A 15,284-nucleotide genomic window follows, 5' to 3' on the forward strand; every position below is an offset into this window, starting at 1 on the left:
TGTTTAACACAGTCGCGTTATAATTTATAAGTCGCGCGCAAAAAGACTTCCGGTATGACAAATCGACAGCAACGGAGACGATTCGTGTCGTAATGATCTAATCGAGTGGAATCGACAACATTTTCAACCCACCCTCAAAGCCCAGATGCACTAAATTTTCTAAGTCTCGCGCAAATCGACTTCCGGTATGACGAGTCGACAGCAAGGGAGACGATTCGTGTCGATTCAATCGAATCGTGTCGAGTCGACAACATTTTCAACCCACCCTCAAAGGCCAGATGCGCTATACTTTCTAAGTCTCGCGCAAATCGACTTCCGGTATGACAAATCGACAGCAAGGGACACGATTCGTCACGAGTCGATCGAATCGCGTCGAATCGACATCATTTTCAACCCACCCTTAAAGCCCAGATGCGCTATATTTTCTAAGTCTCGCGCAAATCGACTTCCGGTATGACGAATCGACAGGAAGGGACACGATTCATGTCGATTCCATCGAATCGTGTCGATTCGACAACATTTCCAACCCACCCTCAAAGCCCAGATGCGCTATATTTCCTAAGTCTCGCGCAAATCGACTTCCGGTATGACGAATCGACAGCAAGGGACACGATTCGTGTCGAATCGACAACATTTTCAACCCACCCTCAAAGCCGAGATGCGCTATACTTTCTAAGTCTCGCGCAAATCGACTTCCGGTATGACGAATCGACAGCAAGGGACATGATTCGATCGAATCGCGTCGAATCGACAACATTTTCAACCCACCCTCAAAGCCCAGATGCGCTATATTTTCTAAGTCTCGCGCAAATCGACTTCCGGTATGACGAATCGACAGCAAGGGAGACGATTCGTCACGATTCGATCGAATCGAGTCGAATCGACAACATTTTCAACCCACCCTCAAAGCCCAGATGCCCTATATTTTCTAAGTCTCGCGCAAATCGACTTCCGGTATGACGAATCGAGAGAAAGAGAAACGAGTCGTGTCGATTCCATCCAAGGGGGTCCTCGAATCGACATCCGGTTGGTCGAATCGTCAATTTAAAACACGAATCGACTCTAGTTGGGTGTGTTGGACAACCCTCTGATTTTCATGGCTAATGGAATCTTACCCTGCGTAGAAGTTGTCAAACGGGTAAGGAATGAGAGAGTAAGGGGAAGGGAGGGGGGGGGGGGGGGGGGAGGAGTTTCCTGTGGCATTATTCCACTCTGGTAGCTCTTCCCGTTAACGCCTAATGGCATCATACAAGCTCATCAAAGTCTGATTTTGAGGCATGCCTAAAACAGTAGGTCGTTGAAAAACACCACAAATTCTAAAGGTATTTTAGATCTACGTCATGCAGCATATGTAGGGAAAGAAGAAATGAAGGAGGCGACGGAGGGAGGCGTTGTGACCTCATGGTTAGTGCGCGCGTCTCCGGATCGAGCGGTCCGGGTTTAGACCACGACTGGGGACATTGTGTTGTGTTCTTGAGCAAGACACTTTACTCTCACAGTGCCTCTTTCCACGCCCGGGTGTATTAAAGTGTACCGGCGAACTTAATGCTGGGGGTAACCCTGCGATGGACTAGCATCCCATCCAGGGGGGAGTAGAAATACTCTTAGTCGCTTAATGCTACAGAAACCGGGATAAGCTCCGGCCTGATGGGGCACTTGGCTCGTATGCAGACTATACATTTACCTTTACCTTGTGTTTGTCAGGGCTTGCAACAGTTTGAATCTCTAATGGCGTTAACGAATTTGGCTCAAATGAGCGACGAAGTCAGGTGAGATGCTACATTGATGCGCTGTGTAATTTCCACCTAAATTATGCGCCAGCGCTATTTGCCACCGCGTGAAAAGCACGTGCAAGGTGATTTAAAGGACGCATATTTTGTGTGATTTCAGGCGACATATTATGAAGGAGAAAGGCTTCCCTTTGATTGAAAGTCTAATGTTTGATGAACATGACATGGTTAAGAGAGCCGCCACTGAATGCATGTGTAACATGGTGCTCTGTGAGGAGGTAAAAATGCTCTTAGATTTTACTCGTTCTCTCGTCAACTGTGACAGTGCAGGCAAGCGTTTCACTGTTGAAAGGGGAACACTTAAATGTTAGTTGCCTTGATGTTCTATTATTACTTGAAGGAATTTATAGGGCCATTAAGGACTTTATAGGGCCATTAAGGAGATATTTAATAATGACTGTCGTGCGCTACTTGTTTGATCTACATGTTGTTATCTTCTTAAAAGTTGGTTCCCTTGATGCTCTAGCAAATTCTCCCTATTATTACTTCAGGTTATTTATAGTGGTCAGTAAGGAGAACTTGAATGTTGCCTGTCGGGCGCTACAAGTTTGATCTACCTGTGGTTATTTTTCTATGATTGTCAAACCATAGGTATTCAAAATGTACGAGAAAGAAGACGCCCCCACAGAACGAGTGAAGTTACTGACTCTACTGTCAGGCGAGGAGGACTTTGAGCTGTCGCGGTGAGATATTTTTATTTCTGGGCAATGTGTTTCATCAATATTTTCTCAATATTATTTGGTGGGACTCTTCTGGTGAACTCTCGCATAAAGGTGTAAACTTCACAAAGGCGGAAACATGGTGGTATGACCGACCCGATGAGTTTGCAGGAGTTGAAAACGTCACCACTTTATTACTCTGTTTGCAACCGCATTTCTTTGCACACGAGTGTGTTGTACTCAAACCAGGTATCACTGGTGTCACTGTTAAGGGTGCGGCTATCGAGTGTTAGTGTAAATCTACTAGCGTTCTATCACGAATGCCGTTCTCTGATTGGCTACGCTACTCACTATCTATTCTGTGATAGATAGTGAGTAGCGTAGCAGTGTGTGCTTGTTAACAAAATGGCGGCCGCTTCTTGATGTTTTCGAAATGTTTGTGAAGAGGATTTAGATAAAGTTTTGAACGACTAGTAGATTTGCACTAAAACATTATTCGCTCTCGATTTCTATGCGAGATAGTTGACGAGGGCGTAGCCCGAGTCAACTATCACGCGATAGAAATCTCGAGGTCATAATGTAATTGTTTAATAGTTGCAAACGGAAATGCTTCATTGATATTCATCCCTAGGATACTGAAGGGTTATTTACTGAAGAGTTATTTACGGTTATTTATCCGTTAGAGCGGCTTCAGGAGCACTGGCTGTCCTGTCCTCCAGCGAGAAAGTTTGTAAACAGATCATAAAGGTAAAGAGTCTTTTCAAGGCATTTGCTGTTAATCAAGTTCTGTTTTTTTTTTGTTGTTGTTGTTTTGTTGTTTTGTTTTGTTTGTTTGTTTGTTTGTTTGTTTTTTTTCGCAACGTTTACTGCAACGAAAGAGTTTGGGGACGTGTTCATGCTAATATGTGATTCGTGCAACTTGCCCGGCAAGGCGCAAGTTGCGGGAAAAATTACCCAGTGTAACAGCGCATATGCCAGAATATTGTTACAGTCGTAAATAATGCAGAGCTGTCGTAAGTTTTAAACAGTAATGTGTAATTTTATGATTTATACTTTTCTAATATGTGTAATCGCATGAATGCGAGCGAAATTAAGGATTTACTGACTACGAGTGACATTTGAAAATTCACTCAAAATTGCATGAGCGAGGCGAGGAAATTTAAAAGAATTAGCAAAACTTATGATTAGCGTAAATCCTTAATTACTCGAACTTAGTATCATTGCTCATTTATTATACATGTAAGACTGAAAAAATTGCGAATGCGCTTGTTAATTTGCTCTGCAGTAACGGTAAATTGGCCTGCTCTCAGCCAATCAGAATGAAGTAAATTCCTTAGTCATGTAATAAAGCAGTTTATTGAAATATAAACCCTTGACTGTTGAGTTTTGATTGGCAGGTGTCATCATACATGGATATTCAAAAGCAACTTTTGGTGTCCAATAAAAAGGAGCTGAGACACAGGTAACTGTTGGTGATCCCTTTGGTTCCTTTCCTGGCCAGGCCAGGGACGGAGCGTAGCCTTCATTTTAGGAGAGGACGACTGTTTGACTTTGAGGGAGGGGATGGGTGATTTATTTAAAGAAATTCCTGCAAGCATACTTGTACCCAAAGAAAATTCATGCGCTTGATCACTGCCTAAAACAAAAATTTACGCACGTTTAGTGGGCCGAGAAACAGAGCAGAAAATATCAAACATTCCCACGTCCAGCGGAAAAAAAAAATAACCCTCCTCCAAAAAAAGGTCAAATGCCACCTTAGTGAGAGATATTCTGTCATTAGAGAACAGTGATTTACCGGTCTCTCTTTTTCATTATAAATTTTCAGTGCTGTTATTATAAATGTTGAAAAGTTTTAGTACTTCATTGTTTCTTCCTTATCGCCGAGAATCTCACTATGATGACATTATGTTTGAAATTGAGCCCGATTTGTGGGTTACGGTTCTGGTTTTTCCAGCGAGCAACGGATTCAGCTAGGTTTCCCTCACAACGTGCCTTAATGTAAATTAGCGTAACTTAATGTAACGTGACAAAACGTAACGTAACGCGACAAAACAAACCTTTTCATGCAGGAACAAACTATAAAAACAGACAGTCTGAAGAAACGCTGTGATGTTATGCTATACGCCAGTTTGGTCACGGCGTCTGGTTCTTATGCTTGTTAACTTAAACAAATCAACAGTGTTGACGTTGATGTAAATGTCTGTTTTTTTTTTGTTTTTTGTTTTTTTTTCATTGTACAGAGGAGCTCATATTGCTGCCAACATGATAGCTTCCAATAAGGAAATAGCGACCAAGGTGGGAACATTCTTGCCATGTTAGCTGGGTATGAGTGAGTGAGGGAACTGAAAATGCTAAAAATAATGTATGAAAAATGCGTTTTTCTCAAAAATCTCCAGGTGTCAATGGGTTTATCGATTATTTAACGATTGTTTGATAGACCCAGCTGCACCTATTGGTGTATGTTCAAGCTTGTCCACATACATGTTTTAACCTGTTAATGTCTCTTATTTGCTCTCAGTTGATCGAAAGTGAAGTTCTTGAGATCCTGATGGTTTTCTCCAAAGACACCGACCCTGAGATGTCAATGGTTCGAGCGTGCGCCGAAAGAGCGCTTGAAAGTGCTGTGGAGATGAAACTTATTAAAGAAAACGAAGAAAAAGACTCCAGCTGATAACGGCGAGGAATAAAGAAGCTGAAAAAGTATAAAATACCTAAACCTGCGAAGAAAAAGCAATGGAGGATGCCTTACGATGAGCCTTCGTTTCCCTTGACCAGCGGTCGAGAGTCTCGTCTTCTGACCGCTGGTCAAGAAGAGTGAAGGCTCCAAGCTCAAGACTGACGCAGGAGAGGGAAATTTGGGAACAACCACTGAAGTTACATCCAGGGCCATATGCTTCATGAAATGCATGGAAAATAACGAGTTATAATATAGGAAAAACAAAAACAGAAATGCAACAAGGCTATCAGGCCATATGCCTCCTTTTAGAATATAAGGGAAAAAAGAACTGCTGGTCTTTTGCTCCAAGTTTTAGTTTAGAACATCATCTGCTCACTGTTGCTCTTAATTACTTATTCTTCCAACAACAAGGTGAATATCAGCATGCTGTATCTTCGTATTTTCGACAAATGTCTCACAGTTCTCGTTGAGACAACTTGTCTCCAAGGCAATCTTCCTTTGTTGACCATTCATTATTTCTCGTCATTACACTTGTAATGCTAAACTGTGCATTAATGTGAAGAAACTTGGATGCTACTGAGTCTTGGGGGATTAAAGGGTTACCTTCCAAATTTTGAAATTTGCAGAGAGGATCTTTTTTATATATTTTATGTCAACATCGACAGGTGTAGCTTTTTGTCAATAAAATTACAGTGGTCCACTTGCTTAATTCCATTTTGTGTTACGAAATAACTCCCTTCTTTGCACTTGTTTGTTATGTCCGTTCCAATCGTGTGGACTGGATAAGCTAGATGGCTCCATGTGTTGGTTTTGAAACGTGATGTTAATTCGTTTTTTTGTCGCAGGAACTTACTTTACCGTAGATCATTTTATCAAGTAATTGTCACTTTCAAACAAGGCCTTACTTACTTAATCTACTGTGGTTGACCAGCCCTCAGCTGCTATGTCCGTTAGGGAAATAGTCATAACCGCTAGGTTTTGCGTACGTGTTCTCTGGTTAGATATATCCACGAGGTTTTCCTCGGTTAGGTCAGTTCAAGTGCAGATTTCACTGCGTCAACTTCTACTCGGATTGGGCCATAGTTTCTCTATACACTGTTACTCGTCTATTCTATCAAGTCAAGTTCAGTGCGTGTGCAAACCAAAGTGAGTAATCTATTCCTTGTTTTTTTAGGGTTAGTTCTCAGGTTTTCTATTGTTATTTGTTTCGGTTAAGTTTCCTTTTATCACCTATCAAATGGTCTGTATCGTTACTAAATCGGTTAGTTAGTTCTGTATGCTCAGAATCGCGCTTGATTAGGTCCATATCTCCAATATAGGGTTATTTTGCCATAAAAGTACCGTCTAAGGTACACACCGTGTAGCCTATTAATCGTTTTCCAGCCTTCCATGCGATCAGTATAAGTGCCGATTATGTTACACTTCCATGTTGCGGACGTTATTGAGAATGTTAGCGAGAGTTTCTTCATTTATATTATTTTATCTTTATACTTCGGTATGTTAGTTACGTTAGCTTCTATTTTCGTTATTGTATTTCAGTTCGAACCAGCATACGGTTTACATCATACGACTTACGGCAAAGCTTACAGCACGTGGTTTAATTCTACCTTCGTCTTGGCACGTGATTCGTTTCAATTGGGTTTGTATGGAACAGTGATCCCTGTCAATTAAACTCTGTTTACATCGTAATCAGAAGTTCTTGTCGAGTTCGTTTTAACACTACGCACTGCTCTACGCATGTGATTACTTGGATTTTTGGCCTGCTATATTCTGTCCTTGTAATTTACACCATGGTGTTGTCACTGTAACTCAACTAATAAGTCTTATACGGACAGGCTTTACGCCGAAGTCACAGGCCTTGTTCTTTCATATACCTTGGCCTGTTTCTGTACTGTAACTCTTGAAATTAGTGCTCTTTGATCCCGGGTCTATCTCCAATCGGGCGGTAGCACCAGTTCGTTACTGTTGAACAGTATTCGCTGCAACAATTTCCAGCCTGTTACCGTGAAGCAAACCAGCTTGTTAAATTGACAGGAGACACAACCCTGATCAACATTCAACCAAATTAAGACAGGTGTAGCCACTGGTAAGGGGTGTGGGGAGGGAAGAGAAAATTGGGTTGTGAAGGGGCTCTGTTGCTTTAATTTGGTTCATCCGCGCAGCAGTAACGGTTTGGACAAACCGGTGGTGGCTGCAATCTATAGACGTAGAATGAGCCACAGTTTTTATCTTTAATATGTGAGGTCTTACTGCAACAAGCCCTAAAACTAAAGCAGACCTTCCTTTTGACTTCACCATCTTTAGTTTTAGGATCAGTACCATTTAACCAGCCTTGGTGCAGAGTAACACATCTTCCTAAACTAAACTGGTTCGGACAGGCGGTAGCCATTCTCGTCCTTGCATCACCTTTAAATCGATACCAGCCAAAGACAAGAGCGTCGTCACAAAGAATCGATTGTGTGATGTAAGTGATTTTTCTATCGGCACTGGTCAGGCTGTTGTATCCATGGCACACGTCAAACGAAAAACATTAAAGTTATTTCGTATGTGTTTCTTAGTTTCCCTCGCGGTCAAACACCGTCTTAATTTCAAACTAAATACGGCATTAGGTAGACTGATTTTAGTAACAATAGCAATAACAATAACAATAACAATAACAATAACAACAACAACAACAACAATAATAATAATAATAATAATAAACAGTATTATAATTATAACAAGAACTTTCCCAGCATCCTTTGCTTCTGAAACATTTGCTTATAAAAGGCAAAGGTATTGGTATTAAATAATTTTGTCAGCTATCGAGTCCGGCAGGTTGTTACATTACATGAAAAAACACTCGTCATGAAATGGACATCTTTTGCAAATTTGGTGTGATCACGTCATCAGTCACGTGACCATGTCTAAAAGTGCGTTTTATCTCTGGGGGGACAGGCATTGAGCAATTGGGAAGCACTTTACATATTTCAAAGGGTAATGCTATATAGCTTTTAGAGATGGCTACGTGACTTCTACCCTCTCACAACTAGGGGGGCTATTAGCACGAGCAAAAAAAGTGGGGGACTAGGTCGAGGGTATATCTTTTCTTGGTTACAACTTACAGAAACTTAAACTTGCGTGTTGGTAAATATTTTTATAAAGATACACTATGTATAACCTTGTGGCTTTGATGTCATTGCTCACATGATTAGAACGAACGTGCGGAATATTTCAGATGGCGTTCATGTTGACGTCTTAACCAAATTGATGGGTTACCAATTTCCGTTAGGCATGGAGCTCCGCTAATAATATTTTGCATTGGAACCGGCTTGAATTACATTTAAATTCTTTGCGATGTTCAAACCCAGTCATGTCTATAATTTATCGACCGCAGGTGTCTGCCAATCACAAATCCCAACCGACCAGCAATGCTTCCATTTGATTGGTTTATTCACTATGGCCTAATTTTAGCGCTTACCGAGTTGCCACAAAATTTTGGAAAGCGACGGGTCTAATTTTCGGTTTCGTTTTAGAAGTAAGCAATATTTTTTGAACTAAACGAACGACTTTAGAAAGATTATGGATTTTTTTAAATTTCAAATTCATGATTTTTTTTCCATTTGCGAAAGCGTATCGTACAAATTGGAGCTTTTATTCAATTTTATAATTCCGTGTCTAGTTCTTTTGATGCCCTCCCCCCCCCCCCCCCAAAAAAAAAAATGGAGTTTCTTTGCTCCTTCGTGGATTAACACGGTTGCGAAATACGTTTGGAAACTAAAACTCGTAAATGACCCCAGATACAGGCAGCTAGACTGCGAAGGTCAGCCTCGTTATATAGGCTCGCTTCGTGTCCAAAGCCGCTCCTCGGTGTCTAAAAACGATCTGTCAGAATAGGGCTAAGGAAATATTATCACCACAAGGGAGCTGGAAGCCGAAGCTGAAAACATTTTGATATTTTGCTTGTCAGTGTTTCGTGTTAACGATCTTTGATATCACCTAAGCAACCGTTTCTTGACAGCCATGATCGAGAAAAAACGCCATTATTACTTATTTGTTTATTTATTTATTTATTTATTTATTTATTGTTCACCCTTCAAATAGAGTATTTTTTGTTGATTTTCTCAGACGCAGATCTAGGATACGTGGTGATCCATTTTCGAGACAACGAGCATCGAAGCGGCAAACTTCCAATTCTTAAGGGGTCTAGGGCCATGCTCCCCCCGGAAAACAGTATGATGTGCGCTTGTTTTTGCCACATTATTGAGCTGCAAAAGCGTTATCAAGTTGGGTAGAAGCTCTCGTTAATTAAGGTTATTCGATGGTAATTTGGGAACAATTTAACCCTTCTGCGTTGAAAGAAATGCCACTCTCCAAGAGGCTCTTTCAAAATTTTGAAATGAAGAGGAACATTTGCGTACCAGCGAAGGTTCCTAGTACTAAGTGTTAGAACTCTTTTGAGCAAGTTTTCTTTTAAAAATAATGAAATCCAAGACTGATGGCGGTTGGGCCACATGAAAACGTGATAAATTAACGCATTTTCTTCAACTGATTAGAAGAGACTCTGCCTAAATGATACTAAAAAGAGCACAATTGTAGGTAAAAAAGAAAACAAAATGTCACGACACTGAGCACGAGGTGATGCATGAATCCACGTGGCAAAAGTGAAGTAGTATGTCAAACATGAAAGACTGCGTTTGTCCACATTTCCAAACATCGAGAAGGGAGTGGAAAATACGACGCGCAGCGGAGTATTTTTGACGAACCTCGAGGTGTATGAAAATGTGATCAAACTCTCTCTTTAGTGTTTGATTTATCCTCTCAATCGAAATTAAAACAAAGGAGAAAACGGAGAAATAAAATCGTAAGAATCTTTGCTAATTAAGGTCAGATATCCAAACACCCTCCCAGTCATGATTTCCTTTGTTTAAAATTGATGAATTATTTATGAGTTTGAGAATTGAAAATTCATCACGTGATTAACAAATGTGTTTACCGAATGACACCCTGGGCACTGAACAGCCCGCACAATGTAGTTATGCAAATGTAAACTGTTCTAGGGGTTTACTCATAACGCATTAGTCACCAACACAGCATAGATATGATGTTTAGAACTCGGAAGAAACTTAAAAGATTGCTCTTGATGTTCTGTCTTGTTGTTTCGCTGTTGCGCGCAGCAAACAGTCCTTGGTTTGGAGCAGTAGAGTCAGATAGCACGGAAGGTAGCTAAGTTTTGGATTTACATAATACACTCTTCAGCATGAGGATATGTTAATGGTTGCATACTAACTGTAGATACCGAAAAAATATCTCTTACATGTTGTTAGTATTCTGGTCAGTATTTTAATGGAAGTGCCCTTACAAACATGAGAATTTTGGGACGTCAGACAGCCACATACAACCTCCTTTTAGAGTTTCAGAAATGCCCGTTTATAGCTAGAGTTTTGGCTGAGAGAATCTGGGAGGTTACATTTGCTGTCAATTCGCCCAGGAAAGAAATCATTCTTATAGGCAGGCATGGTTATTTTGAATTAGAAAAAAACAAACAAGCGAACAAACAAAAAAATTACCGTTCAACGTAACGGCTTCAACATGTATTGTGATATGTTTTTCTCGTTATTATATATTCTTTTGTCAAATATTTGACAAACGTGATCGATATCACGTAAAACAGTGCAGCTCAGAAATAAGCGACCTGCGCATATGCAATCTATATACGCGATGAGTACATTTCTTCGGAAGAAATCACTCCACGATATTTGAAGTCCACAATATTTAAAGGGATGGAGAATTTTCAAAATTACTGCTATCTCCCTTGGACCAAAGATGCTTTGAAGAACTCATATTCAAGGCATTTAAGAATCGTAAACGCAGTGGTTACGTTGATCGCCAGCAGGTCAGATCGATTGACCGAAATTAAATTTTAATCAAACTAAAGCTACTCATTTTTAGACCATGATGACAACTGTGAATGAGGTCAACAACGATAAAACAAAGGTACCGGATGAATTTAGTTTTCGTAGTGTTTCTATTGTTTGTTTTATCGCCGAACTCGATGAGAAAATTGATTCCAAATCGATGCAGATGTAAGGTTATTAAAACTACGGCTGCATACGTGTAAGCAAACGACCAATTGCGTCTGTGTTTTTATGTTTTAGTCCGTTATTCTGTAGTCCTTGATGTTCACCTCCGAAAATTATTCTAAAACAATTACTCGCCTCAGGCTAAGTGAACATTGGTGAATTTTCACCTCGACCTCGTCTCGGTGAACATTCACCAATGTTCACTTCGCCTTCGGCGAGTAATTTTTAATTGCATGTGCAGTGCATAATCACGGGCCTATATCTCTGTCTAGATACGCGCGTTTGTGTCTCTTTGTTAGTCACCCCCGTTGGTTTTCTTTAATCAATGCTGGTTTGCAAGATTGTTAACGGTTTCTTTAGGATACTTAGAAAATGCATGTTGCTTAGCATACGAAACATTTAGTATAAAAATGCGTTGGTATCCCATGTTTATCAATTCCGTTTGTGTTATTTCAGTTTTCAATAAGGGATGGCGGTCTTTTTCTTAATTAAGGAATAACTTAAAGATTTGAAATTAATTAGTGAAATAAGCAAAAAAAAAAAAAAAAGTGAAGTACCTACAAAAAGGCAAATAGTTCCGGAGGGCACGAGTTTACAATAATGGCAAAGAAAAAGTATGCTTTCATCCGAGGCCATCCCCATTTTTCCCGTTCAGTTTCGCCCGATTCTGCTTTTCTTGTTTTGAAAAACAGAATCTGTTACTAGGAATGCAATAGTATAGGTAGACATTTTTTTCATCATTTATCTGGATCTGTGTTTACAAATACAGATTCATTAAGGATACTTCTTAATGCTCAATACTCGAATTCTGTTCACAGCCTTTCTATTTTTCAACGCACGCGAAAGAGGAAGCGAGCGAAGTAAGCGGGAGCACGAAGCACGAGGAGTTGGGGGGGGGGGGGGGCAGAAAGCGAGACAAACTCGGTCCCCCCTTCTCCGTCAAGTTTTCGATTTTGCGCTAGCGTCCAGTAATCAGGCGATCCTAACCGCGAGTTCAACGATCGAATAAAAATGTGAAAAAAAAGAAAGCTGTGAACAGTCTACAATACTTGTTTCAGCCTTCCCTACAAACAAGATAGCATGATTCCTTCCTCAGTTCACATCCATTGTGGTTTTGTAACCTCGTCTTGCAATTGCTATTTGCGGTCTTTAGAAGGTCTTCTAGTTCAAGGTGTCTTTTTGTTTTCAGCATTTTTTGACTCCGACCGTGCGACAGATCCAAAATCATAAGACTTCTTTGTTGCTAAATTAAGAAAAGGGTGGCCTTAAATTGAAAATAAACTGATCTTTGAATTTTGTTTATCTTTCAGGTTTTCTTCGCAGTTTGTCTAACATGACTTTTGATATCAAGCACCCAGCTGTACAAAGTTTTAACGTTATAATCATTGGTTCTGGTCCAACAGCTCTTGGTACCGCTCAGCGACTTTTACAGCTGATGAACAGAAAGTTTCCAAATTTATCAATTGCCATTCTTGAACAGAATGGCAAGCCAGGTGGACTTGCGTCCTCTGAGAGAGATGATCAAGGTTTCCTTTGGGACATGGGGGGACATGTCGTTTTTTCACATTATGAATACTTTGATGACACGCTCGATAGGAGCATAGGGAGCTGGAACTGGAGAGAAAGAGCGGCATATGCCTTTATGAAGGGTTCAGACGGCACCAGAGGGTTTATTCCTTATCCAGTTCAAAACAACATCGAGGTAATGGACAAAGTGGACCAAGAGAAGTGTTTATCGGGGCTAGAAGAAGTTGTAGCTAAAGATGGAACACCAAAACATCCTGCTAACTTCGACCAGTGGCTTGTTTCAAACTTTGGTTTGGGCCTATACGAAGTGTTCTTGAAAAAGTACAATAGAAAAGTTTGGACCGTAGACCCCTCGGAAATGAATTCTGCCTGGGTTGGCGAGCGCGTTGCTCTTCCCGATATAACCAAGATCAAGCGTAAGATTGCAAAGTACGACAACGGGACGTTGACGAAAGGTTCCCCCTGGGGACCTAACAATTCCTTTCGATATCCAAGGTATAAAGGAACAGGAGGAATATGGCAAGCCGTTGCTGACCGCCTCCCCAGAGAGTGGTTTAAATTCCATAGTAAAGTCATAGGGCTGAACATGGACACGAATGTTGTAAGGGTTGAGAGTGGCACACACGTTAAATCGCTCCAGGAATTTCATTTTGACACTGATATCGACCGCACCGCTCGACATGTTTGTCAATATGATGACTGGAAGAGACGAGTTTCTAGAGGAAATGAAGAAATTGGCTTCCCATCTGGTTTACTCGCACACTCATGTGATCGGTATAGGGCTAACTGGTCAGCCTCCACCGATGCTTTTGAGCAAGTCGTGGATGTACTTTCCGGATGCCGACGCTCCATTCTACAGGATAACAGTATTCTCCAGTTACTCAGACGATCACGTTCCAGAGCCCACAAAACAATGGTCCCTCGTGTGTGAGGCAGCCGAACCTAAGCAAACTGACTCCAATTTAGAATACTGGACGAAGGAAAATTTGATAAATGCCACCATTCAAGCATTAGTAGTTTATAGGTTCATTACATCAGACATGGTTGTATCAAAATACTATCGACGTTTGGAACACGGGTATCCAGTCCCATCTATCAACAGAGAAGCGATTCTCGACAAAGTCCAACGGTGGTTGGAATCCAAAGGCATCTACTCTCGTGGTCGGTTTGGAGGCTGGCGGTATGAGGTTTCAAATCAAGATCATTCTTTTATGCAGGGTGTTGAAGTCGTCGACCAGCTGTTACGAGCAATTCCCGAGGAAACGTACTTTAACCCAAGTCTTGTCAATTCAAGGAGAAACACTGGTCGGCTTTTTCCCTACGAGTTTGTGATCGCTCATTATAATGAAAATCTTGATTGGATAAAGCAAATAGCCAGCCATTCTCATGTCTATCATAAAGGCACTGATCGGCAGCCTCCGCCTTTAAAACTCCTTTCCTGGAAAAGGTTACCTAACGTGGGCCGAGAAAGTCACACATACTTGCACCACATCATAAATCATTACGATAGTTTGCCTGAGGTAACTGTTTTCCTACAGGCAGACAACGGACATCAGTCTTGTGGATTCTTCACCAGGCCTCCTATGAATTATGTTTATGACGTCACAAGACTAACATCATTGAAACGTACTTGCCTAAGGCCAAGTGTTTTCATGGCGTGGGGAAGAATCTCTCATAGTCTCAAGTGGCAAATTATGCTGAACAATGGTAAAATGCGTCCAGCTCGTTTGACTGTAGCAGAGTTTTTCAAAACTTTGTTTGGCTATCGAAACCCACCAGAAGTGTATTTTTGCCCTGGGGGATGTTTTGCAGCAACTCGAGACATGATCAAGAAACATCCACTAGATTTTTACATCAAGGCCATAGCATTTGTGAATGATCATCCTAATCCGGAGGAAGGACATTACCTTGAGAGGCTTTGGTCTACGATGTTTTCATAAATCTAAGACTCATGTACAAGATTGCAAAATCTCAAATACACTATCTACCTATCCTTGGTTGACAGTGGGATTTCAACAGATTGAGAAAATAGAGACCTTAAGATATTCCTTTCCCAATGTACGGCGCCGTTTCTTCAGAGTGAGTGCAAATCAGCTCCTGTTGGAAGAGACTTAAGGGGGCTCTCAACTGTTGAAGGAAAATGAATAAACGAGTAAGTATATTCACGCTTCCTAATTTGTGTTTTACGGATTGCGTTGGATGCACCACGTCAAGAGCAAATCATACAGCTAATAGAAGAAACCGTTCTATTGTCGTGCTCTTTGCCCCAGTCATCTATTGGAATGTCATTGCAGATCGCCATTTCTGCATATACATCGTTCCTTGCAGTCGTTGGGAAGTTTTATGCGTTCAAACCAAGAACACTGCCCGAAAATTTTTAACGAAGCTAGATATATTGGATTTACTATGTTCATTTGTTGCTTTCGTCGGTAGCATACGCATGCATCGGCCTAAAGGGCTTCAACGCAAGCCCAACAGACTCGCAGTGACACTTGCGAGCTCTTACAGGCTGCTAGCCTGCATGTTCGATCCAAACATTATTTCTTAAAAATCTGCTTATAGCACCGGT

General features: G+C 41.0%; 1 protein-coding gene and 1 long non-coding RNA gene across 6 annotated transcripts in view; both read left to right on the forward strand.

Annotated features, from left to right (window-relative positions):
* Window positions 1-7,046, forward strand: part of LOC145494713 (protein unc-45 homolog A-like) — a 35,452-nt gene extending 28,406 nt beyond the window's left edge. For 3 of the 4 annotated variants that reach the window (XM_081474275.1, XM_081474276.1, XM_081474277.1), the window contains 7 exons: window positions 1,705-1,769; window positions 1,891-2,008; window positions 2,382-2,473; window positions 3,133-3,196; window positions 3,847-3,911; window positions 4,690-4,744; window positions 4,968-7,046. In XM_081474275.1, the coding sequence (XP_081330401.1) occupies window positions 1,705-1,769; window positions 1,891-2,008; window positions 2,382-2,473; window positions 3,133-3,196; window positions 3,847-3,911; window positions 4,690-4,744; window positions 4,968-5,120 (612 nt within the window). In that variant the 3' untranslated portion in view covers window positions 5,121-7,046. Of the gene's footprint in view, window positions 1-1,704; window positions 1,770-1,890; window positions 2,009-2,381; window positions 2,474-3,132; window positions 3,197-3,846; window positions 3,916-4,689; window positions 4,745-4,967 lie in introns of those variants that run through there. The other variant, XM_081474278.1, reaches the window with a different exon arrangement.
* LOC145494874 (uncharacterized) overlaps window positions 1-15,284 on the forward strand; it is a 246,763-nt gene that overhangs the window by 190,721 nt on the left and 40,758 nt on the right. The gene's annotated exons all lie outside the window — the stretch shown is intronic.

This window comes from Orbicella franksi, chromosome 8, assembly GCF_964199315.1.
Source record: "Orbicella franksi chromosome 8, jaOrbFran1.1, whole genome shotgun sequence".
In the NCBI taxonomy this organism is placed as follows: Eukaryota; Metazoa; Cnidaria; class Anthozoa; order Scleractinia; family Merulinidae; genus Orbicella; species Orbicella franksi.